This window comes from Pterocles gutturalis, unplaced genomic scaffold (assembly GCF_000699245.1).
Source record: "Pterocles gutturalis isolate BGI_N339 unplaced genomic scaffold, ASM69924v1 scaffold23840, whole genome shotgun sequence".
Classification (NCBI taxonomy): Eukaryota; Metazoa; Chordata; class Aves; order Pterocliformes; family Pteroclidae; genus Pterocles; species Pterocles gutturalis.
The window spans coordinates 1225-25105 of record NW_010144012.1 but is presented as its reverse complement, the minus strand read 5'-3'; the positions used below and the strand labels follow the sequence as shown (position 1 = coordinate 25105).

At 38.3% G+C, this 23881-nt stretch overlaps 1 protein-coding gene across 1 annotated transcript in view; it reads right to left on the bottom strand.

The window, feature by feature from the left end:
- DHX35 (DEAH (Asp-Glu-Ala-His) box polypeptide 35) overlaps window positions 1-23881 on the bottom strand; it is a 28292-nt gene that overhangs the window by 3438 nt on the left and 973 nt on the right. The window contains exons 2-20 of the mRNA XM_010084972.1: window positions 23246-23379; window positions 22779-22871; window positions 21864-21941; window positions 19499-19603; window positions 18179-18240; window positions 17521-17590; window positions 16902-16961; window positions 15663-15775; window positions 15216-15312; window positions 13973-14131; window positions 12466-12676; window positions 10584-10708; window positions 9737-9791; window positions 4636-4731; window positions 4165-4259; window positions 3458-3535; window positions 2171-2300; window positions 1388-1469; window positions 770-841 (exon numbers count right to left, since the gene is read on the bottom strand). Coding sequence (XP_010083274.1) covers window positions 770-841; window positions 1388-1469; window positions 2171-2300; window positions 3458-3535; window positions 4165-4259; window positions 4636-4731; window positions 9737-9791; window positions 10584-10708; window positions 12466-12676; window positions 13973-14131; window positions 15216-15312; window positions 15663-15775; window positions 16902-16961; window positions 17521-17590; window positions 18179-18240; window positions 19499-19603; window positions 21864-21941; window positions 22779-22871; window positions 23246-23379 — 1915 coding nt within the window. The remainder of the gene's footprint in view (window positions 1-769; window positions 842-1387; window positions 1470-2170; window positions 2301-3457; window positions 3536-4164; window positions 4260-4635; window positions 4732-9736; window positions 9792-10583; window positions 10709-12465; window positions 12677-13972; window positions 14132-15215; window positions 15313-15662; window positions 15776-16901; window positions 16962-17520; window positions 17591-18178; window positions 18241-19498; window positions 19604-21863; window positions 21942-22778; window positions 22872-23245; window positions 23380-23881) is intronic.

The following is a 23881-nucleotide window of genomic DNA, read 5'->3' as shown; positions in this document are numbered from 1 at the left end:
ATCGGTGCAGTGAGCTGGAGTCATTTTTATTTTGTAAGACAGTGTAACTGGTGGCTAAGTTCTAATCAGCTACACTTCCGCAAAACCTACGCACCAAGTGTAGGAGACCAATTCAAAGATAACAGATGACACTGGCTAAGTTTATCCTTCAAAGTCTCAGCAACAGGCAAAGAAGAACAAGAGTCCAAATACTTCAGGCTGATCATGCTAACCTGATAGTCAGAAACACAATTCTGTTTGTTATCTGAGCATCTTTGACACACAAACGGAATCGTAGTATCCCAGCTAATACAAAAGCACAACCACTTCTTTCCTCAGCCTGTTAGACAGCCATAACTTTTCACATCATACAGTTCACATGTATGCCCTCTCCTAGAAAGCCATTTGCAATTACTGCAGCACCTATTTGACAGGTTATTTCCTTAATAGGCTTAATAAAAGTAAATTAACTCTAGTCCTATCTAGGTAGAGACTACTCAAACAGCAATCTGCAGTGCACGACATGGTGCCCATTAAAAAAGGGTCACTTGACTCTGCTTTCCAGCCTCTGCAGGTTTTTTTGACAGTTAAATGTCACTGTTTCATGGATTTAAGTGGATACTGCCTACAAAAAGCTGCAAAGGAAACAGCAATTGAATTTTCCCTGGGGGAACCATGATATTCCACATCTATTTCTCCACTGATGAAGAAAAGTCACTCATGAAAATGTCTGGATGCTGAGAAATGTCTTACAAAGATGACAAAACAAGAGAAGGCAGCTTTAACTTACCAGCGTGGAGGTTTCTCTGCGTACAACACTGAAGTGGGGTGGATATGAAGCTCATGGTCATCACGGATAGTCCTTGAAAACAAGAAACTATTTCAGACTGCGTGTCTATTGTAAAACATTCGGTTCCTTTCATCCCCACTAAGAATGTTAATAAAAGGCAACAATGAAAGCACTGGAGCAAATTAAAAACATTTGCATTTAATGAACACATGAAACCAGGCTTAGATCCTGGCCAAAGGAACAACTGATAATTTAATGTCCTAAAAAAATATCTACAATAAATGAAAAAGTACTGTTTCAGGCTTTTATCCAGTGCACTGGGAGTGCTACAACACTGCTGCACTACAACTGTACTTGCTTATATTAACACAAGCTAATTACTATTAGTAATAGCTTTCCACTATTGATAACCTTAATTATTTATATTCGCCAAAGAGAAGAGATAAACATTGAAGCATTTTGAACACACAAAACTTCAAGTATTTAGTAAACCAACTGCCACATGCTTCTTATTGCAAGTGTCTAAAGAAGCACCAGTTTGTTGATTACACTTAGATTTATCCAGTCAAAGGAGCTTTTAAACTAAGCAACAGTTGTAATGAAACCACATGTATTCACCTGTAAGCTCCAGTAGAGTGGAATTTAGCTGCATTAGCAAAGAATCCAGAAACTATGCATCTCAAAACAGGATCTGGATCACCTGAAAAGAAGAATTTTTCTATAAAATCAGCCAATGGAATGGCAAAATCCTTAAAATACCACTTAATCATCTCAAACAACTTTTCACAGTGCAGCACAGTTTCATAGCAAAGGCTTGAAGGCAGACAAACCTTGCAATCTATTTTGACTTCAATTTCACAGCAAATCAAAATTACTATGTAAAAAACTACTGTTGCCACTGGTGTCTCCATGAAGACAGTTTCACAGTCCTTAGAGCAACCTTGTGTGACAGGTAAGCATTGCTGTTCTGTTTTTCAGAGATGTTAGAGACAAGTGCTGAGACCTAGTCATGGCATCCATGCACGCATAGCGCTGCTGAAAATCAGATCCCAATGACTGCACATTATTTTGAACATACTGGAAAAATGGCTTTTGAAAAGTCAAGAGAGGGAACAGGGTGATCTGTTTATGACTCTTTTCGTAGATCTGTCCATTATATGTATAATCAATGGTTATAATCTCCTACCTGATGAAGACTGGACTAAATGTTAATTGTATAAATGGGCTAAAATGCTCTTCAGCAGTCATTTTTTAGGAAAAAAAAATATCTGTTTTTAATCAGCATTCGTTTTAGGCCAGGGAAAAATACTCCAAAAGTTACAAGAATAGCAGGAAGCAGACTGACAGTTTGGGGATTACCTTCAATAGGTACTGGACAACAGGTTAAAAAAAAAATTTCACCTTCACTGGACTTCTTTGGCACTTTAAAGCGGACGAGAAGCTTTTTCAGCTGCTCTCTTACAACAGAAGCTCTAACAAGGCCTTTGTAGTTCAGAAAGTGTTCCTGACACCACTGAGAGCTCTTGCTGTGCTGTACAGTGAGAAGAACAGAAAAAAATTACAAGATATCATCAGCAAAACAAAATCCAGTCTCTTTTGGATCACATAGCCTTGTTCTGTTTTTCTTCTGTCTCCTACAACACATTCATTGTGGTTTTCCCTGAAAATTACCTATTTACATAGCAACTAACAAGGGTATGTAGCACCAAGAACTACAAAACACGTTTCAAACAACTTCTAAATAGTAGCAGACCAAATGCTATGGGGCATTTTCAAACAGATGTGCTTCATTTCTTCATGTGGTGAAAGAGAACAGCATCGGTCGTTCCATTCTCACACACAAATGCATCATATCATAAACTAGTCTGTTTTCAATCTCAAAATGTAAACAACCTTTTCTGTACACCATTTTCATCAGTCTTCTCTATTCAAAGAACTATTTCTCCAGAAGCCAGCACTTACTCCAAAAGACTCTGCACTTGGCTGTTTCTAAGAGCATTACGCAGATATAAAATTTAAAGGGCAAAATTTCAGTTGGTGCCTGACTGGTTGCTTTAGGGCTGGGGAGACAGAAGTTGTATTTAAACGCTTGAATGGTTACACTGCTGCAACTCAACACTGCTGCAAACGTATTATTACAGAAGTGCTTTATACCAGCAAAATATACTTCTCCCAAATAGGTATAGCACTTCAAAACCATTAAATAACACCTCAGCTTACAGAGAAGTATTAAGACTGGTCTTAAACCTCAGGGTAAACACATAAGGTCAATGAGAAAGAGGATATGATGATCAATGAGGCCATTTTTTTAAAAAAGACTGCCAGATTTAGATGCAGTTTATGATCAGTAAAACTCAGATACATGTAAAGCAAAGATGAGAGAATATTCACTTCATTTGACATTTGTTTTTTCCTAAGCCCTTTTAAAAGTTCCAGCCTCCTTCAAAATACCGTTGTCTACCCCTAAGACTTCCATGCTGTACACAAACCAAATTCTATTCACTGTTCAGAACTACAGAAGGTCTGTGGCAAAATATGACCAGAATATCTTTAAAGCAGGATTATCACTTAATAGACTCGGTAAATCCTCAGCTTTGAGGATGTTATATCCAGAACTTCCAGAATCAGAACTGAGGACCTCAAGTTCTTCCCATTGCTGCAAATCCACATACACCCGAACTGACTTACTTTGACAAAGGCTTCATAAACATTAAGCATGGTGAGATGATCACCTTCTTCCACAGCGAATTTTCTGTGTTGCCTGGCCTGGAGAAGAATAAATATATTTTTAGAGGCAGATTGATTTTTGCAAATATCACATCCAATACACTCAGTTCCCATCATCTCCGTATTTCCTGGGGACTATGAAAACTCTCTCCATAAAGGGTAGTTCCTCTAGGCAACAGCAATATTTTACTAGCCCACCTATCTTCAGAAGCACTTTTAAAACTGAAATTAGAAAAATGAACTGAAAATGAACCTCCAAAGTCCAAGAGAGGGACATATTAAAATTAGGCTCCTGCTACCTATTAAGAATTTGCCACAACCTAATACTTTCTTTCTTGTTCCTCTTGAAAGGAAGTGGTGTTTGGGGAGGTTTGGGGTTTTTTTGGTTTGGGTTTTTTTCCCCTCCACAAACCCTTATGCTGACCAATATTGGTTTATAACCCTTCATGTTTCTAGTTCTCAGAAGGAGGCTTTTAACACTAGTAAAGGACTCCAGTGTTCCCACTGTTGCTCAGTTTCTACTTTTACCTATAACCACTAGGTGCAGTTCAAGACCTTGTTTTGTTTTCATACAAACATGCAGCCTGTAATGGGTATCAATAAAATGCCTGGCAGAAATCCAGAAAAGTGGAACTAACAAAAAGAAGATGAGACACAGCTGAACTTACAGCCTGAGCTTTTTGATTTGGAGGGATCACAAAGATATTTTGAATCTGCATCATGGCAGCAATTGTCAAAATCTCCTGGGAGCAGCCAAAATTTCCTAAGAAGAAAGGGAAGAAATTCAGATAACCAAACCCTCTTCCATTCAAATTATCCCCACACAGAATAAAGAAGTGGAGTATATTTTTATAACATAGAAGAGGAAAATACCTAAACTCCTGCATTTTTTTTTTTTTGTAGAACAGTGACCATTTTTAATGCTAAACTTAAGACTTATTAATTAGTGTGTTAAATGTGTTAGATTATTATTTGAGAGATCCATGAGTTTAACGAATTCTTTTCACTAAATGCCATACCAAAATGAAGCACAGTTTGTTTCAAGTTGATCAAATGTCTAATACTACACTATAATTGCTAGAAGCAATATCCTCTACTCAATACAAGACTATGAAAACATCTGATTTTTTTTCTCCTACCTGATTCCAGAAGCATCTTTGCAAACATAGGATTCAAAGGAAACTCTGCTATTCTCATTCCAAGAGGCTCCGTTAAACGGCAGTGCATATCCAAACCTACAGCATATATAAATGTAGCTGTGATACAGGCAAAGGTAGCACAGAAAGTCTTCTTCAGGGATTTAATGTGTACTAAAGAGCAGAATTAATAGCTAAATATAGCCAATGCAACTAAGAATTTCTGAATGTGTATTAAACTAAGCGTAAAGGTGCTCCTTAATATCGATTTACTCTCCTATGGGTTACCAGCACTTTTTTTTTTAAGCATACTTGAACGCACTAATTTTTTCATTTTGATGAAGTTACATTGCTTCTGCCAATGACTTAGAAAATTTGCAGTGGAAGTCAATGCAATGGTCAGAGTGCCTATGAGCTGTTAGACTCATGCCTTTCCTCTAAGTGTTTACCAACATCTTTGTTCATGGTGACAGGAAGCAGAAGGAGCCACGATAAGAATTTTAAAAGGGCATAATCATACAACAGGCATAATTGTAGAAAAAGGAAGCACTACTTGGGGGAGTAGGGTGTCATTTTTCTCAGTCCCATCTGCTTAGGTCATGAAGAAAAATAATTTAGCTTTAATACAGTCTAAAATAGAGATGTACAGCTGATGAAGATTCTCTACAGTTTAGTCTGCCTCATGAATCAACAACTAAACTGTCACCCACGTTCCAACTGTACCCTTTTTACTGGAGATGTTACAGGATGGAGACATGACAGCTTGCTTTTCAATTCCCCGTTACCACTGAGCAACGCTGCACATTTCCATTTTGGTTGTACGGTTTCCTACAGCCAGACACCTGCAGTAAGGTTTGCCCATGCAAACCACCGGGTCTCATACTAGTCCAGAGCACTATGCTGGAATTTCAGGGAATAATTAAATGGCAAAGCATTTCCTTTGCAAGAGGACATTGGAAATAAAATTTAGAAATGAACACAGACACAGGAAGCAATAAGAGAAGAGCTCACTAAGAAGGCAGCAAGGAGTGAGAACTGAACGAGAAAAGAAAAGTGCAAGTAAGCCAAGTTGTATGAGGTGTGCCGGGGGGCAGAGCACAAGAGAAAAGCTACACAAGGAGCGACTAACAAGGGCCCAGTAATCGGACTTTGGGGCACTGCAGATTGCATAAGTAACCACAGCAGAGTGGACTGAGGAAACACAACTGTGGCCCGCGCGTTATACAAACATATGATTTGTCAAACTGTGTGATGGCAGAAAACCACAGTTGTACTTCATCCCTGTTTCAGAGAAAAGCAAAACCACAAATCAAGTCAAGGAATAAGATATCCTATAACTCGTGTCAGCATATCTAAAACCACACAGCTCTATCAAGTGTTCCATGTCCTTTATTATTTGATATGCTATCACCTCACTTACGGCAATGTCGTAATTCACTCGCCACACCCCTACCCTGTGCAATAAAACCTAATAGACATTTGACATAATGTCAGAACGTTTTCCTCAGAAGCAGGTACAGAAGGCAGCTTATGTGAAATGATAAAGTAATATATGTAAGCACAGAGTCACAGAAACTGCAAAAATTAAGGTATGATAGTGTTTGTTTGACCACTGCAACACAAACAGTGTAAGTGCTACCACAGTTAATAGTTTAGAATATGCTGTCTTTCATCCACAGAAAGATAACTGGGCTCCTAAGTAGGAAAAAGGAGAAATTGTCATCTTTTTAACTTTCTACGGGCGCATCAAGCCAAAATCCTTTGGCTTCTGCTGAATTTCAGTGCAATTTTGCATGGATATACATAGTTTGTGCACAGATGTCTTTATACCAGTGAATACAAGTTTGGAACAGGTAAAACTTTCCTTCAAATAACCTTGGAAACAACCATTGTATCCATATATATATATATATATACACACACAAACACACACATATATATATATGTGTGTGTGTTTGTATGTATGTATGTGTATGAAATCAGAGATCCTCATTTCCACTTAAAAAAAGATACTGAACAGATTTTTATTGAATGTGCTCAGGAGAGATTACTCAAGTATTATGTCACCAAATCAAGTGACAACCACTAGCATGTGATGGGCTGAGGGATTAAAACCCTTGATTTTAAATTTAGCTAGAGTGGTTGTTTCTGACAGGAGACAACTTACAAACAAATCTTCAACAAAGTCTTGGGCGTGAAATAAAGCTAAAATTAAAACCACTTTTTACCTGCTTACTTACATCCTAAATTATGCTTAGAAACAATAAACTCCAACTGACAACCCAGACTTTCAAAGGGGCATCAAAGGAGAAGGCTGAGCAGAGATACTCCTGGTGTAATCAGTTTGCATCACTAAAATATAATCAGGCTAAAAACAGTGATGTGTTTATTCAACAGAACTATCTCAACCTCAGGAGCGTCTGCTCTGCGCAAGTTTCTCTTGGCACGACTTGGGCACAATAGGGTCCTGACCCTAAACTGCACATTTGCATGTTATTACAATGCAAATGATGAAACAGATGCTCACGCTTGCATAAGAGAAATTCAGTTCTTACTGCACCTGCAAACGGCTGGGCAGCTTCACCTCTTCAACTTATATAAAATCTCCATAACAAACCACCGAAAACCTTAAACTTAGCGAAACTGGAAGAGCAAATCCGCATATCACACACATCTCTTTCCATCTTAAACACCGACATCAGCACTTCTCTGCTTTGCGACAAAAGCTGGGCAGCCAAGAGAGTAACAGCTCTGAACTTTCCTGTGAAGCCACTGTAAGCGTAACGCTTTCGCCAAAACATCAAACAGCTAATCAGCAAGTTTATTGACCTTTCCTCTCCATCTCCCCAAGGTGGTTTTGGCTGTGAATTCATCCTTGCAACACGCTTCCGAGCCAGTGTGAAGGTCCTTCTTCCAAGCTGGAAATGGTTGCCAAGAACCAAGTGCCTTAAGTGAAACCTTCCTTTGCAGAATGAAACTGAATGAGCAGAGAGCAAAACCCCAGCCAAGCAGAGAGTTACAGCTCCATGAGAACAAGAGGAGCACAGACTGCCACAAATTACAACACAGCATTTGTAAGTGATGTAAAACCAGCTACAAACCTCTGGAAGCTTCCAAAACTTACACAATTTCTCTACACTACCCTTTTCCTTACGGTTACATTACAGAGCAAATATTGTTAACTTTGAATTAACTACAAACACTGAGCTAAAGTCAAACAGAGTTTCATTTTGATTACGTGTTCTTGTGCCAAGTTTCTGTTTTGTTTAAATTCGTTGTACTCAAAAAGATTAAATAGCTGTCAAAAACCCCAACAATATAACAGTTCTGCCTATAAACAAAATTAGACAGCATACATTCCACTCACCACAACAAAAAGGAACTGAAAACTCTGTATAAAAATATTATTACAGTGTGATTCGAGAGTTACAGCAGCATAATGAATAAAACCAAAATGAACACATTCAGAATCATGGAATATCTCAAGTTGGAAGGGACCCATATGGATAATCGAGTCCAACTCCTTGCTCCTCACAGAACTACCTAAAACTAAACCCTATGACTAAGAGCGTTGTGCAGACTCTCTGTGGAACCTGAGAACAAGCTGTGATTAGTCATTCAAAGAACATAAGTAAAATAAATATTCTATTAAGTAGCTAAATAGTAGAAAAGTACTTTGAATTACACTCGCAGGGTCTGTTAGACTAGATTTTTCTCCTTTTCATTACAGCTTTGTGTGTATCTGTTCATTCATCCGTAACCAGAAAGCTCAATACTAAAACTAGAGCAAACTCTCTTTGTGAACTTCAGGCAAATGAGCTCTTATTGCATTTAAGAGTATGAAAACCAAGCACGCTGTGCACTGAAACGCAGACACCGAGTGTGAGAAACGTAGTTCCAATTCATCCAGAGGGAAATGTGCTGCCTTTAGGAACCATCAGGGTTTTTTTTTTAGTGGTTGCATCACACTACACTACATAAGGTCTTTTACCCATAAGCCACACAACATTCAGAGCAGAGACACAGACTAGAAATCATTTTAAAAATTAAAACTAGATTATCTGTTAATAACTTTTGTGAGTCATACCTTCAAAATCATATCAGTGAGATGGTCTGAAAACTAAGACGTGACACTTGCTTTGCTAAGCCATCAGGAAGCACACTCTCTACTGGGTTTTGGATCTAGCCTCCAGTGACCAGCCTCTCCCAAATTCAAGCATCAGATTTCACTTACAATGTTTAGACAGAGTTCCTACACACACATCAAGATCAGATAATGAACGTAGCACGATAACAGAAAAATTAAAAATAGATACACTATGCTTTTTAAAGTCTGACCAAGGAATAAACAAGTAGCAATTATATTAACCTTGCTAAATTGTAGGTTATTAAATCAGTTTGATCTTGACAGAGATGTCCAACCCCTACTTTCAACTTTTTTTGTTTATACTTGCAAGTGTTACATGTTTCCATCACCGGCACAGTAACACAAACTGGGAAGAGCACCACACTAACAGCTTGACTGTCTAACAGCTTATCTAATCGGATGCAGGTAAATTCAGTGTCTAACGTGTGTACTGGCCTAATTAGTGTCCAGCTCCGTTTGTATCTGCATACCACTCTATAAGAACTGAAGAAACACAAACAGAGGATCTGCCTGAGAGAATCAAACCAACACCCTCATCAGCTCAGAGCCCTGTTCCTAGCAAGGACAAATAGCTGGCTCCTCCCATGAAGGTGAAAGGAAATACACAGAAGACAGATGTAAAATATGTGTTTGCCCAATCTAAACAGTTAAATCCTCATTTATCCTCTATGCAATAGATTTCTAGCTCCTCCTAGAAAGTTATTGCTGCCTTTTGCTTGCTTACCTGACTGAAATAACCAGAGGAAAAGAAAATAAATTCAGAGGAGATCGAGATACACTTTAAAAACACACCAACAAAAAGCTTGCACCAGTCAAGGCTGCATTTTCTCTTCCTCAAAGCACAGTTCTCAAATGCCAGTTGGATTAATGGCCATCCAGTCACCAAATCCAAATTAACAATTTTTTTCATAACTCCTGTAACATCACTACAAATAAAGCAAAGCATAATGTTCTCACCTCCTAAAGCATACAGCAATTCCAAAGCTTGCACCATTGACTGTGCAGGAGGTGGCTGTGAAGAAAAAATGCGCATTGTTTAAAGTTATCAGCATAGAACACATGAGTTTTCACAAAAATTCTTAGGTCGTCGTCTTCTAAAAAATCTTTAAGTTCTGACTACCTACCCTTCTACTTATGTGAAATGAAGAAAGAGCTCTCAGACTCTTCCGGTCATCCTGTCACTGACCACCAGTGCTGCGAGTCAAAACCATCTCAACAGGCTCAGCACCATCACTACGATGCTCTCAAGATCCGAGCTAGAAAAGGCACACTTGCTTTGTCCAGCAGTGATGCCAGCGGTGATCAGAACAATTACTGAACTTTCTCTTCTAATGCTACCACAGTCATTTTCACATCAATACAAGAGCAGCTAGAAACTACAGAAAGCAAATCTAAAAACCGGCACTGATTTTTTTAACAAGACAGACAAGTACAGGCTTAGTTCTGTAGGTAACAATTTTTTTTCCTTTTTTTTTTTTTTTACATAAATTTAGTGCAAACTGACTAGATTTACAGTTTTGCAGACCCTCACAGTTTGTCTTTCTAGGCCTTTCTTAACTTCCACACTTCTAACAGCAAACTCTAGAATACAAACAGTCATTGTTTCTAAGTTCTCACACACATTCCTTGCACTAGCTGATTCCCCAAAACACACTTTGCTGCGTGACAGTGAGCAATGAGTTATGCTTTCTAAATTAACAGGGCAATGGTTACGGGCTAATGGTTCTGTGGGTTATCAACAAATCATCTAGGGATCTTTCTTCACTCTAAAGACAGATGACAGATTTTAAAGCCTAGGACTCACCGAAAGAAAGGGGAACCTGAGCACATTGTCAATTCCCAAAGCCTTCAGCTGCAAGATGACCGGTGCAAGGTTACTGCGCTGCATCTCAGGAACAGTGGACTTCGGCAGCTTCTCAAAGTCCTCCTCTGTTGTGGGAGAAAACAAAGCAATTTGGGACGGAGTTTCAACTCCCATTGTATGCAGTCAGCATGATAGAACCACACCCATTTCCAGTTAAAACTATCAAGTACGAATATTTATCAAGTGTTAAAAGAACACTAACTCAGAGAGGATCTTTCTCCAATTACTGTATTTTAAGATAGTTTAATTTAAATAGAAAATTCAATGTTTCTGGCTACATGACTGATTCTGTAGATGACCCACCCTCATTTCAATTTGAAATGTTTTAAGTTCTTCACAGAAATCTGGAAATGCTTTATTTCTCTTCTGGTTTCATATTTTTTAATCAGAAAATAAAAGGCAGTGTGCAATACTACAAAAAAGCATCTTTTTAAACAAGGGGCAAAGAAAAGTTCAAAACCAGCATACTTTCATTATAAGAATATAAGAGTCTAAGTTCTAGTAGCTATTCAAACAAAATGAGATTTAAAAAAAATATATGATGACTAAGGATTGAAAAACAATTCATTTGGCAATGCCTTCTATAAAAGCACATTCACTATGGAGTTTGAGTCTAGAAAAATACTCCATGTAAGGTCAAAATTCCTGTACCTTCCATTAACCAACTCTCCTGCAGTAAAGAAAAAGACAGACACACACACCTCCCTATGTTTATCTAAAACTCCAAATAAAGACAATAAATATATCCCTTTTACCCGAATTATTTTAACTTCTAGACAGAATCCTTTTCTTTACCTGTTCTACCTCAGACCTTCACTAAGACAAAGATAGTGTATATTTTCTCTACTTTTGTCCATTCAGTGCACTTTAAAAGGGACTTTAAAAGCTCTCTTTAAGCACCCACGAGGCCAGCTCTTGGGCACACAAATAACTTCAGTGTAGTCATGGTTTCTCCAGTAAAACACTTTAAAAGCTATGTAATCTTGGTATATTATGCAGCAGATATTCACTCTTGATTCTTCACTGGACACAAAAGTTTATAGAGTAAATCATGACTTTGTTTAATGTGGCAACTGCTGGCAAGCACACACACATTTTAAAAAGATATGCTTGATCTCCCTAAGTCTCAAAGCTCCAGCAAAACTAGAGGGAACCTGAGGCACATAAGCAGTGGCAATGCTCAACTCCAAAACCTTTTCTCATTAAACAGCTGGTAACCGAGACAGTTAGATTGCAGCTTTCTAAACACTGCTAGGTGGGCAGCAGATTTATTTGTAACAGAAATTTTTGTACAGTGCCAGGATCACTGATTCATGAGATGCATTTGGGGTTGGAATCTATTCCTATGAAAAAAGGGTCACATAAAGAAGTTTTCCCTCAGTTTTCTGAAGGATTTCCAGAGTCCTTTGTTAGATGCACATCCTAAAGACTACTTTAGTCACAGAAGAGAACATCATTGGTGCGTACTATAAATTCTGAAGCAACCGCCCAGAAACCAAAATCATTAAAAAATAAACTTGTTAGTAGACTCACCACTCTAAGAGCTGCATTAACATTACAGGTTTGCAATTGCTGACAATATCATAGTACCTACGCTGCTCAATTTGTGTTTCTGACTCATAAAAGGATTCAGTTTCCAACATTTAGCACATATGAATAATGTATTTCTAAATAAATTAGACAAATAATGAAGGGAAATTTGTCTCTCTCTCTGAAAGAAAACACACAGTCCTGTTCTCCTTGATCGAACGCTAAAAACAGTGTAAAACAAAAGGGAAGTCACAGCAGCAAGTTCACCTTCCCCTCTCATCAAATTACTGACCTGTATAAAGCCTGTAGCACTTCCCCGAGCGGTTCCTGCCTGCGCGCCCTGCTCTCTGATTAGCCGAAGCTTTAGACACTGGTACCACCACAAGGCATTCGATGGCTGTTTTGGGGTTATACGCCCGAAGTTTCACAAAACCACAATCAATCACAAATGCAATTCCGTGAATTGTGATGGAGGTCTCAGCAACGTTGGTGGCTACTATCACCTGCAGGTATAGACAGGATGAGGACACTGTGAACTCCCCAATCTCAATTGCACTGTCAAGCTCTAGCATCAGCGCACCAGGACTCCACGTGAAAGATCCCAGATATGACAGTTCCAGTAAACACTCTAGAGTACAAAAGGATACAGTACATGCAGCAGAAAGAGCTGTCAGCTTGAAATAAGCCCAGTTTTTACAGCTTCACAATCGTTTTCTTATTCAAATTTACTCTCTCTTCATAAAGAGGAACTTGGCAGTGTTTGCAGAGCAAACCATTGGCAGTGTTTGCAGAGCAAAGCACTTACTGACTGTAAATCAAGTGTTTTATGTAGCAAACAAAAAATATTTTCTTTCTGCTTCTCAGTTACATTGAGCTATTACTTGTGACACTGGAGCGAGGGAATAGGTGGGGAACAAAGTTGATTAAGCATTCCATGTTCAGCATTCGTGCAGAGATAAACCTATACAGATATCCTAAAATATTAAAAAATAATTGTTCCCAGATGACAAAGGGAAATTTAAACCTTATTTCACCTGAAATTAAAAGAGTAAATCTTGGAAGTTAACTGACTAATGTCATATCCTGGAGAGAAAAGCAGTATTTATACTCAATGTTCTCCAACACCAGAGGAACACTTTTACTTGTTAGTCTCCAGCAGGCACAAGAATTATTACAAGTCATCCCTGTGTAATTCCATCAGTTTATCTCAGCCCCAACACAGGCTCTGCCTAAGCAGAAAGCACTAATCATGACCAATTATGTACTTCTGTGACATTAAAGATCTGAACAAGACCTGCAGAAGTCAAAACAAAGCTTTTTTTCCCACTAAAACCAAGCAAGTTTAAATTTGTTTCTTAGGTGAAAATACAGCACTTACACACTCTGTCACTAATTTTTCCATAACCGGGGGAAAACAGCCATAGACAATGAGACCACAAATAGAAATAAAAACAGGTAAAGATGGAGGACTTCAGAGTGTAAGAAGCAGCAAGTGAATGCAGACAAACACAAGGTTGTATGAAGACTCTTAAAAATTGAGAAGTTGATGAGGTGGACAGGAGAGTTAGAACTGACATGTCTAGGACTGATCAAAGATGAAAAGGGAAGCCAGAGAACATGTTCTCGGTTCAGTTTGAAAACTGACAGGCAGCACTAGGAGATGCAGAAAGTCTCCCCCCGGTTAAGCGTTTGCGATAGTCTCATGATGTGAACCTGGTATGTACAATCTGTGCAATGCAGACGCAGACACCCTTCTCCCTTCTGGGTGGTAGAAATTGAGACATACACAACAGCCTTACCTTCCTGACACTGTGAGAAACTCTCTCAAACACTTTCATTTGATCAGGAGAAGGCAGCCCAGCATACATGGGGAGAACACGGAGGTGTTTTTTCATTCCAGTGCGAGAAAGGGCCCGAGCCTGTTCAATGAGCATAGAAACAACAGTCTCCACTTCCTCCTAGAGCCAGAGCAAGACAGATGATAGAACGAGAGAGGTTTCACTTTAGTATCACATAGCTGTCACCTATATACAAAAAAATGCACCAAAACAATATAATTTTCACTGTTCAAACTCCAGGCTCTTTTGACTAGCTCCCTCAATTTTGTAACATTCTTATAAAAATGGCTATTCATAATAAATAGATATTTATACAAATATTTGTTATTTGAGACAATGTCAGACCACAAATACATGAGCAAAATCACAAGGGAGGGACTGAACAACATTCAGGAGGAAGCAGGCATATTTTCCCGTGTATCTCAACTTGTGAGAGCAAAATGGGAGGCCAACCGATTTCGACAGTGCAGAATGCTGTGGGTCTTGATCAGGAATTACACAGTAAAAGCATCAACACCTATTGCTCAACTTCACATTTAATCTCAGATCAACTGTGGCATCTCACTCATAAACACAGACAACAAAATGTTCAGACATCATCTCATGAGATACCCAACTCACTCTTCCGAAGTTAAATCAATAACGGGGATGAAGAATTTATTTGGAAAACATGCAAGATGTTATTAAAGCTCTTCAAAGTAGCTCCTCACTGGAAAAAATATAAGCTACCTTCCATTTACTCTTCGCAGCTGCGAAGTAAGCTGACAGGCATAAATAGAGCAGAAGAGACTAGTAAATTTTTATCTCACAGCAATTTGTTTTTCTGTCAAAGACTTCAGATGTTAAGCCTAACAAATGTAAATTTAATTTGCCTAACTATTAATGATGACTCACTGTCAATTTAACAACTTTTTAGGTGTGAATAGCACCAAAACCCCACGCACTATTGCACTTATTAACAAGGCTGAAAGCATACAGCACTAAATGAGAAAAACTATCATTGATTGCTTGCTTTGATAAATCCAGGCCATACATTTTCTACAAGCCTTTGGAACTGGCCTAATTCTGCTCCCATCAATGCAGAAATGTTTGTCATCGTTAATGAGATTAAAGCAAGCCCAGTCAAGGAAAGCAGAAGACAGAGGTGGCTTCACAAAGACCACAAGACAGCACTGTAAAGCAAAAAAATTGCTTATGTCTATACCTGGCCAGTTAAAAACGCCAGTATATCACCATCATTCTCCATCTGGTGAATCTTCATTGCCGTTTCCACAGTTGATTTTATATAGTCTGGAACAGGACTATGGGGAGAGAAAATAGCAGAGACATTAGCAGAAAAATAGGCACAGACTCCTCACTTCCATAAGGAACAAATAGAGAGCTAGCTTTTGGACACTATATATCAGCCATGCCACATTTAGTTCATGATGCATCCTTGGGAATCAGCCTTCAGCAATTAATTTATTTCCTGTACATTACAGTAAGCTTAAAAACATGTCTGCTGCTGTAAGCAATACACAAATGTTTCCCAAATTGAATGTTACACCTCCTTACCACTGGTCTGGGAATTTCTGAGCTCTAACCTAGACAAAATGATCCCACAGTTGCACACTCTTGTAATCACCACTGATAAGATCAAACAGGAACACACCTCTGTATGTAAAAGATGTCCACTGGAAATGTTCTCCCCTGGACAGTAAGGATCACACTGGTGTCTTTGCTGGGGTCACCGGTATCATTTTGGTTAAAGAAATCCCTGAATTTCTACATCAAAATAAAAACAAACACTTTCATCTTGATACTTCAAAGAACTGAGGGAAAAACCTAAACGACATGAAGGAGTTCAATTAACACTACTTGGGTGTTTTATTCATAAATTTGACAGTTCCAATTTTAAAAAGCTTGATTTTGTTGCCTTCTATTCTGTCTGGTGTTCAGGCATTTAGCACAAATACACTGTCTTGCATGTTTATTACTTGGAAAAGCAAAGATCGAAAAGAGGTAATAAAATCAATTAGATCAGCTGATATTAGAGCTAGGCTGTCCTTGATGAAACTAGCAGATTTAAAACAAATTAAATTAAGTACTTCATTATACAGCAGGTGACAAACTTCTGAAAATTGCTCTCACATGATGTCCTGCAGATTTACAGCTTCATCAAGCAGACTCAAAGACAAATTAACAAACAGCAGGTGCATAAACACATACTAGAAGGAAACAGCGGGAATGTACTGTCTCATATCTCTATTACAACCACTGCAGATGCTGAAGCAGCACAAAGAGAACAGACCCACAGCAGGTGGACAGGCTCATATGCTCTCCCGAAACAGCATCTCCTATTGTGCTGCTGCTTCAGACAGAACACTTGGCTGGATGAACCACTGCTCTGATCAAAGACAGCATTTCCTCTGTTCCCACTCAAAATTAAATTAATGGTATTTCTAGTAAGCTACATAAACTTCCGCAGGCCACAAGTCAATCAGGAAACTCATAAGATCTCACTGAAATTAAATCTACTCACTTATTCGTACTGGTCTATAATTGTCTTAAATTACTGCTATCAGCAAAACAGAGCTAAACAAATGAGATTAAGCCAAGAGAATACATTTTTTATACAACACTAATAAGAGGAGAAAAGGCATAAATATATGAAAACGAGATTCATATTTAAATTTATTTCCAAAAAGGTTTGCTAATACAAAATAAAAAGCAAACACAGCAACCTAACTACATCAGATTTTTCCCCCACACTCCTTCCTCTCTCCTTCACCGCTCAAACAGCATTAATGCCTCACAAGACGCAAGCAGCACCGAGGATAAGCTGTATATAAATAGAAGTGGAGCTGCCATTTAAGGTCACTTCATTTCAAACCAAACCTGTGAGCTATACCTCTGCATCCAAAGTGGCTGAAGCCACAATCAGTCGAAGATCCCCACGCTTCTTCTGAACCTAGGATAGAGACCAAGAACATACAGAGTAAAATCTATTTTCTGAGATCTAAGACTAGAAACAAGTTTTAGAGCATCCAGACTACCAGTAACTTCTCTTCAAAAATACAAGACAGCTGATGAACTGAAGCACCCATATCACCCCATATATCTAACATTCTAAAGATTGTTTGGAGTTTTACAGATCCATTTTAAGGGCATTCAGTCTGTAATCATTACAGCTTATTCTTAATTTCTGGTGGGAGCCAGATCTTTAGTAGGCTGAAGGTCAACAACAACCCCTATCAGATCACTTCACATGACCATCAGCAGCAGAATGAAGACTACCTTTTTGCTAATATCATCTGAAGAGAAATCTCAGCATCAGGGGGAGAAAACAGAGGATCCTGAGCATCAGATGTCTAAAGTAAATAGCTGGGTATGTACAATAGGCTGTAGGATAAATGAGGAACTAGACATCACCCTCTCCCAAATGGGTTCACTAATCAGCCACCAGGATCAGAGGTTTACAAAAAGGATGAAAATGAAAAGAGTTACAGTGAACATAAAAAAAAATTAACCTTTTTCAGTAAGCCAATGGCAATATCTGTATAAAGAGTCCTTTCATGGGCTTCATCCAGCATGAGGACACTGTGAATAAAGCAGAAAGATAACATTCCAGAAACGGTTTGATTGACACTAGAATCAGTGTCTTCCAGTCTTCTACAAATATCATTGTTTTAAATCTGCTGCTGGACTATTACTGTTTACATCCACTTAGAAAACCGTGGAAGTTAAAAAAGTGCAGCAACAAAGTAGGGAGAAAAATGCAGATAACACCACATGGCACATACATACTGTTCTTTATTCAGCCTTGCTTTTGGAAAGGGATGGAAGAACAAAGGTCTGTCTTTACTGTACTGCACAGGTTTTCTGGATATTTTTTTCTTTGACTAGCATCAGAAAGAAAAAGCAAATTCAAAACTAGTAAATGAAACAATTCAGACTCTATGAAGCCCATTTAGCCTTTGTTCCAAAGCCACAACACCAAATCCTGCCAGGCTTGGTGTTGAAATGATCAATTGATTTTCTAACAGTCTTTACAACACAAACAAGTCAAACTCCTAAAATAATTTTCGCATCTTTTGGTATTTAATTTATAATAACAACACCTCGGTCTAAAAATGCAGTTGTTTATCAAATTGCACTTCAGCGATCATTCATTCCATGTTTCCTTACCTGTATCTCGTTAATAAAGGATCAGCCATCATCTCCCTCACCAGCATGCCATCAGTTAGAAACTAAAATTGAATGCGAAGAAAAATGTAAAAAAAAACCCCTAACAGGCAGTCTTGATTACCCATGTGATTTTTAAAGATGATTTTCTATGTTTTTGCCTACATTTTTCCTTGCCTTTAATTTTCTAATAATCTATTACACTGGTCTATTTTCAGCTATGGAGGCCAAATACATATTTTTGAGTGCTAAGCCAGAGATAAGCAGAGTGATTGCTCTTTAATCGGTATTGAATTTTTTTAAAATAGTTATTTCTGTATGGAAAAAAATAACAGATTTTTAGCACTGGAAGATGGAAACAGAATTTTCTTCACTCTTGTCTGTAACATGGATAAATCTTCTCTGCCAATAACATCCTGTGTGACAATCCAGTCTTGAGCCTCTCAAACCAGGCTACTCAACATCTATCACACACTTCTGACCAGAACACAAACCTTAATATTTCAACAAAATGTAATATTTTAATACTTTTTTTCTACTAGTCAGTGAAACCCACCAGCTTTGTGTAGCCATCAAACAGCAGTTTGACCTGGGACTCCAACTGTGGCCTTGAACTGGGCAATAACTGGTGTTCAAGGTAAGAAACTTCAAACTTCCAACCCCAAACAATTAATCATCACACTCAAAACCAAAGATTATTTCAGCTGCATTTAATGAAAAAACATCTCCATTTCTTTCACTTCAAAAGGGCTACTAGCCTCAGAAAAAAAAAAAAACAGGAATTGTCTCATTCATCATCGTTGCTATTCCAGCATAACTAAAGCAAACTCTCATCTGTACCCAACACAAGCAACATTAATATTGCTTGCAGCACTAAAGAACAGCTGCAAAGCTTGCTATTTAATCCACATCAGATCACTCTCGGCCTACTCATCTTATGTTTTATCTGCATTTTTAATCAAAATCTATTTTTAGGGTGGCGAGGATACTTTAGTGTGATTCACTGCAGCCTTTCACTATGACTTTGAGTGACGTATCAGGTCACACCAGCACCACACCAATATCTGGCCATGACTGCCGTGTAAATATCCTTTAGTTTTAGAATGGTGGCTGCCGGACTAGCGGAATAGAACACGCGCTTGTTTTGTTAAGGTTTGGATAGCCACAGACACTTCAAGAACACTTTTGGGGTATCCACCTGGAAAACCAAAATGCTATCTATTCTCTTTACTGGGCATAACAAAGTCCTCATTAATTTTGCAAAAGTACTCGAAGAGTTCCAGCTAACCCCTTCAGAGTAACCATATATTGTTCATGTTTCACCTTAATTCTTGTAGCCTGTGGATCCGTGCAATCATCAAACCGAATACAATATCCAACTTCATGACCCAGCACTGCACCTCTTTCATCAGCAACTCGGCCTGCAACCTGAGAAAAGAGATTCTTGTAAACAAGAGACAGCTCCCAGAACACTTCTTCATCTGTACCACAGAGAACTGGTATGGAAACAGGAATGGAGCTAGTGCTTCCAAACAATTATTTGTTCTTGTTCAAACACAAAATTCCGTTCGACATAAGAACGCACACTAAACATACAAGCAGTAAATACTTTAAAAATGCTTTAGTGTAACTTAATAAATCTGTTTCACACTGCTTTTGCTCAGGAAAGCTACAGGGGTATCTCTCTGTGATAAGTACTCTGACAGACCCACAAAGGCAGCCACTCAACCAGTCACAACGCTCCGGAAGGACCCCCTACCAGCAATTAAAGAACACAGCTGACATGCAAAAAGCAAAAGAGTATGGGTGTATGGCATGCAGAAAAAAGTTATCAGTTAAGCTGATCTGTCCCCAAACTTACTCAGACTTTTTTTCTTTTTTTAATAAAGATGTTACTGTACTTTTCATTATACAGAATCTTCCATGCGGAAAACAGACAGAAAACTGGCAGAATAATTAAAAGCAGCAGCAATTTTTGGAACAGTACTACCCTCGGCCAGTTTTAAGCCAGTAGCCCCTTTAGCTAAAAATCTCAAGTTATTCAGACTTACTCTACAGAATATTAGGTATTATCAGGCCATGGTTACATCAAGCTAGAGAGATATTTAACAGCTAAAGACACACAACAAAGCTCCACAGTACATACATTAGTCCTAGTGGAATTCCACAAGTAAGCTACTTGCAGTCATTCAAGTGACATTTTAAACCATACTGACAGACAATGAATTCCTGATTTCACTTGGAATCTTATCACTCCACCACTTTCAGCCCAAGCATTAAGGATAATTGTCAGCCTGGGTAATGCAAGCAGAAGTTCAAGAATTTCTGAACTATGCCTTATGCCTCTGCAACTACCTATCTTTACTTCTGACAATCCCCATACTCCAGAAGGGAAAGCAGATAAGCACACCCATTAAAATACAAAGATCACTTTCCGTTCAAGACAAAGGAATAAACCATCAACTGTATCTCTCATCTCCCTGCAACAGCCATACAGTCCAGGCACTTTGCAACAACAGCCTTGAAGAAAAACCTGCTGTGTCTATATACTAAGCCCTAATTGAGTAATCTTTTTATTTTAGGCTTAAAAATCATGTGTTAAGACATCAAAGGGAAAAGAGAAGTAAGTCTGTAATGAAAAATCATTGCAGTATATGCAACGTCTCCTGTAGAACCGTGCACTGTCAGATGGATGTCCTATGAAGGACAAAAGGGAGGACACTGCAGGCAGACAGCCCAAAGTGCAAGATGCACAAGATGCTAGAGACCGTTTCCTTAACCATGTTGGACCTGGTCAAAGAACACTGGATGAGATGAAACTGCAAGTTGTATAGCTACTTGGTCTACTACATTTTGACCAGAGGCATAAGCTGATTTGTTGCAGGTACAGTTTAACACATTACAAAGAAGAGACAAAATGAGGGTTACAAAACAGCACCTCGGATTTCTGTATAAAAAGAATGCTGCAGCAGAAATTTCATTCCACCAAGTTAATGTCTGGCAGCAGCTAGGAAGACAAGGAGCACTGGATGCTTTCTATACAAACTATTATGAGTGTACAAGTTGTTGCCCTCAGCATCCCCTCTTCTTCCTCTCACAGTACTTCTAGCTGACATTATGCTCTCCTAGACACACTATGTATATGAAAAGATTTCCCACAATCTTTTTTTTCTTCTTTTCCCTGACACTCTTAAAAGGGGAAAAAAAACAAACAAAAATAAATGCAACAATAACAAAACCACAGAAAAAAGAAAACTAGGTATGAATTGCTAGAAAGAGGTCCACGACCTCCTCTTTCTTCCACTGGCTATGTTACTCTACCCAGATTTACACCACTACTTTACTTTGTGAAAGAAGCTAAGGGTCACACAAGCACAGCTGTAGTCCAGAGTGAATCATAGCTAAACCCTGCACAGCCCTAACTTCCATACACGGTTCTGCTGATGCCACTCAATTTTATTTCAAAGCTTCTACCTCTGCAATTCTGGACTTGGAACCTTTGGCAGGACCTACTAATCAGGTTGAATTCAGTGTATAGTACCAGCAATTCTGTGAGGAAGATAAGCAGAAACGTCTGTCCATTCAGAAGCTCATGGAGTTGTGATTCCTGCTATTCAGCAAAACCTGTTAATACAATGGTGGTTATAATGACAGCAAACCAGGAAAATCTGGACACAGAGAAACTCACTGAAACAGCAGCAACCCGACGAGGCTGCGTCACTCCAACAACTCTTCCTTCAGCTGTCCAGCCAGCTTCTGCTAGGTACTGCAAAAAATATTGAGCATAAGAAATTAATGGGTCGTGCTGTGATTACAGCAAGGTGTTAGATCTCCCCACTGTGTGCTTTTTCCTGGTTCTGTCACTAACTGATGCATGACCTCGGACAAATCAGTCACTTAGCAATTCTGTGCATTACTAACCTCACCATCAAAACTAATACAGTACAATAACTACTTCCTAAGCACATAAGCATTCAGAAAGCATCCAAGAGCAGTTCTTTGGATCTCAAGTATTTTTGAACCACTTCTTTTTTTCCCCTCTTCTTTCCTTTATTTTATAATCCTTTTAAGAAAAAAAAGCTAAGCAGCACAACTGCTGCACTCACACTGAAGCAAGATGACACTCATCATTAGTCTGCAATTTTTTAAGCTAAAAATCAAGAACTTTGAAAGATTCTCAGACCTTTTTCATTGCCGTCACAAATCCAAAAAAAAATATAATATTCCAAAAATTTCCAAGAGGAAAGCTCATAAGAAAAGTGTACCTTTTTTCCTTCTTAAAACCATACACTCAACAAAATCTTAAACACGATTCTGATAGAGTAATAAACACCTAGCATAGCACAGTGACTACTATTTGTGCCAGCATAAATTGATTTGTTGTGTATGGTCCTTTCCTGTTGTGGAAGAAGGTTTTATATCACAGCTACACCAGCTCCTACTATCTAATATAAAGCCTTATGTGTCTTTCCTTTTGGTCACACACACAAGTGCAGGTAAATCCCATTCCCACATTGCAGTTCTGGCTTGCTGGTTTAACATTTAATGTAAAATCCCCTGAGGGATTTTTAACCTGATTTTACCAAGTTAAACAGGCACTTACTTGTGGAATCTGCGTAGATTTCCCACAGCCTGTTTCCCCAACAATCACCAGAGTTTGATAGTTCTCCACTAGATAAAGTATATGATTTCTTAGCTGAAAGAGAAGATGACATTTTAGTATCGAAAACAGATGCATACAAAAATAAGAAAATAATTAAAATGAAAATATTTACATATCTAACAGACACAGTAATTTCATTTTACATGGAGTTTACTGCCAAAAGCTAAACAGTTCTTTAAAATTTATAAATTACACGTACAACATATGGTAACTAACATAAAACCACAAAACCTGTAAAACTGTCAGTAACAGCTGTCAAACAGGACAATCAATTCCAACAAATAAAGAGAGCGAGGTCATGAAACTAGTTTTCTGTTGTAAAGTGATTTCATGCTGCTCTTTCAAATAAAGACTTAAGAGACAGACATCATGCAACAGATTTAAGATCCCAAAATGAACTTCTGTACCTTAAAAACAGGCAGCTTTTGTCTTTGTTGTTCAATAGAAAGGGAAGCATAAGGATTATAGATGACGGTTATGCCACTACTCTCAGCAGGACTCTGTCTCTCCTCCGAGACACTGACACCAGGACCTTCCGTGCCTAGATGACATAAGTTAATTTTAAAGGGAAAAATACGCTCCTGCCTACTGTATCACAATACAACAAAAATAAATGTGCTCCTTACAAGGAGGAACCATAGGTAGCAGCATATATCAAAAGACTAACTTTTATATTAAAATAATCAAAATATTAACAGTAAACAAGCAGAAATTCTTTCAAATTAAATATGTCTCTTGGTTAAAAAAAACAACCTAAAGTGAATAAGTAGTTGAATTTTTAAAAGAAGATAAAGGAGGGGAAAAAAGCACACAGGAAAAATATACAGCAAGATCTTGGGAACCTTCTTCTTCAGTGCAACAGTTCAGATATATATTCAATATCCTTCTCAGAAGTACATCCATGGATTTTAAGCCAGCCAGTCAGACATGTAACAGAACCTCCCTTGACTAATATCAGCTGTATAAACATTCAACTTGCCAGCTTATGAGACACACCACTTTCTTCAGATTTGAACTGACCTAAGTAACTGAAACCTGATTTA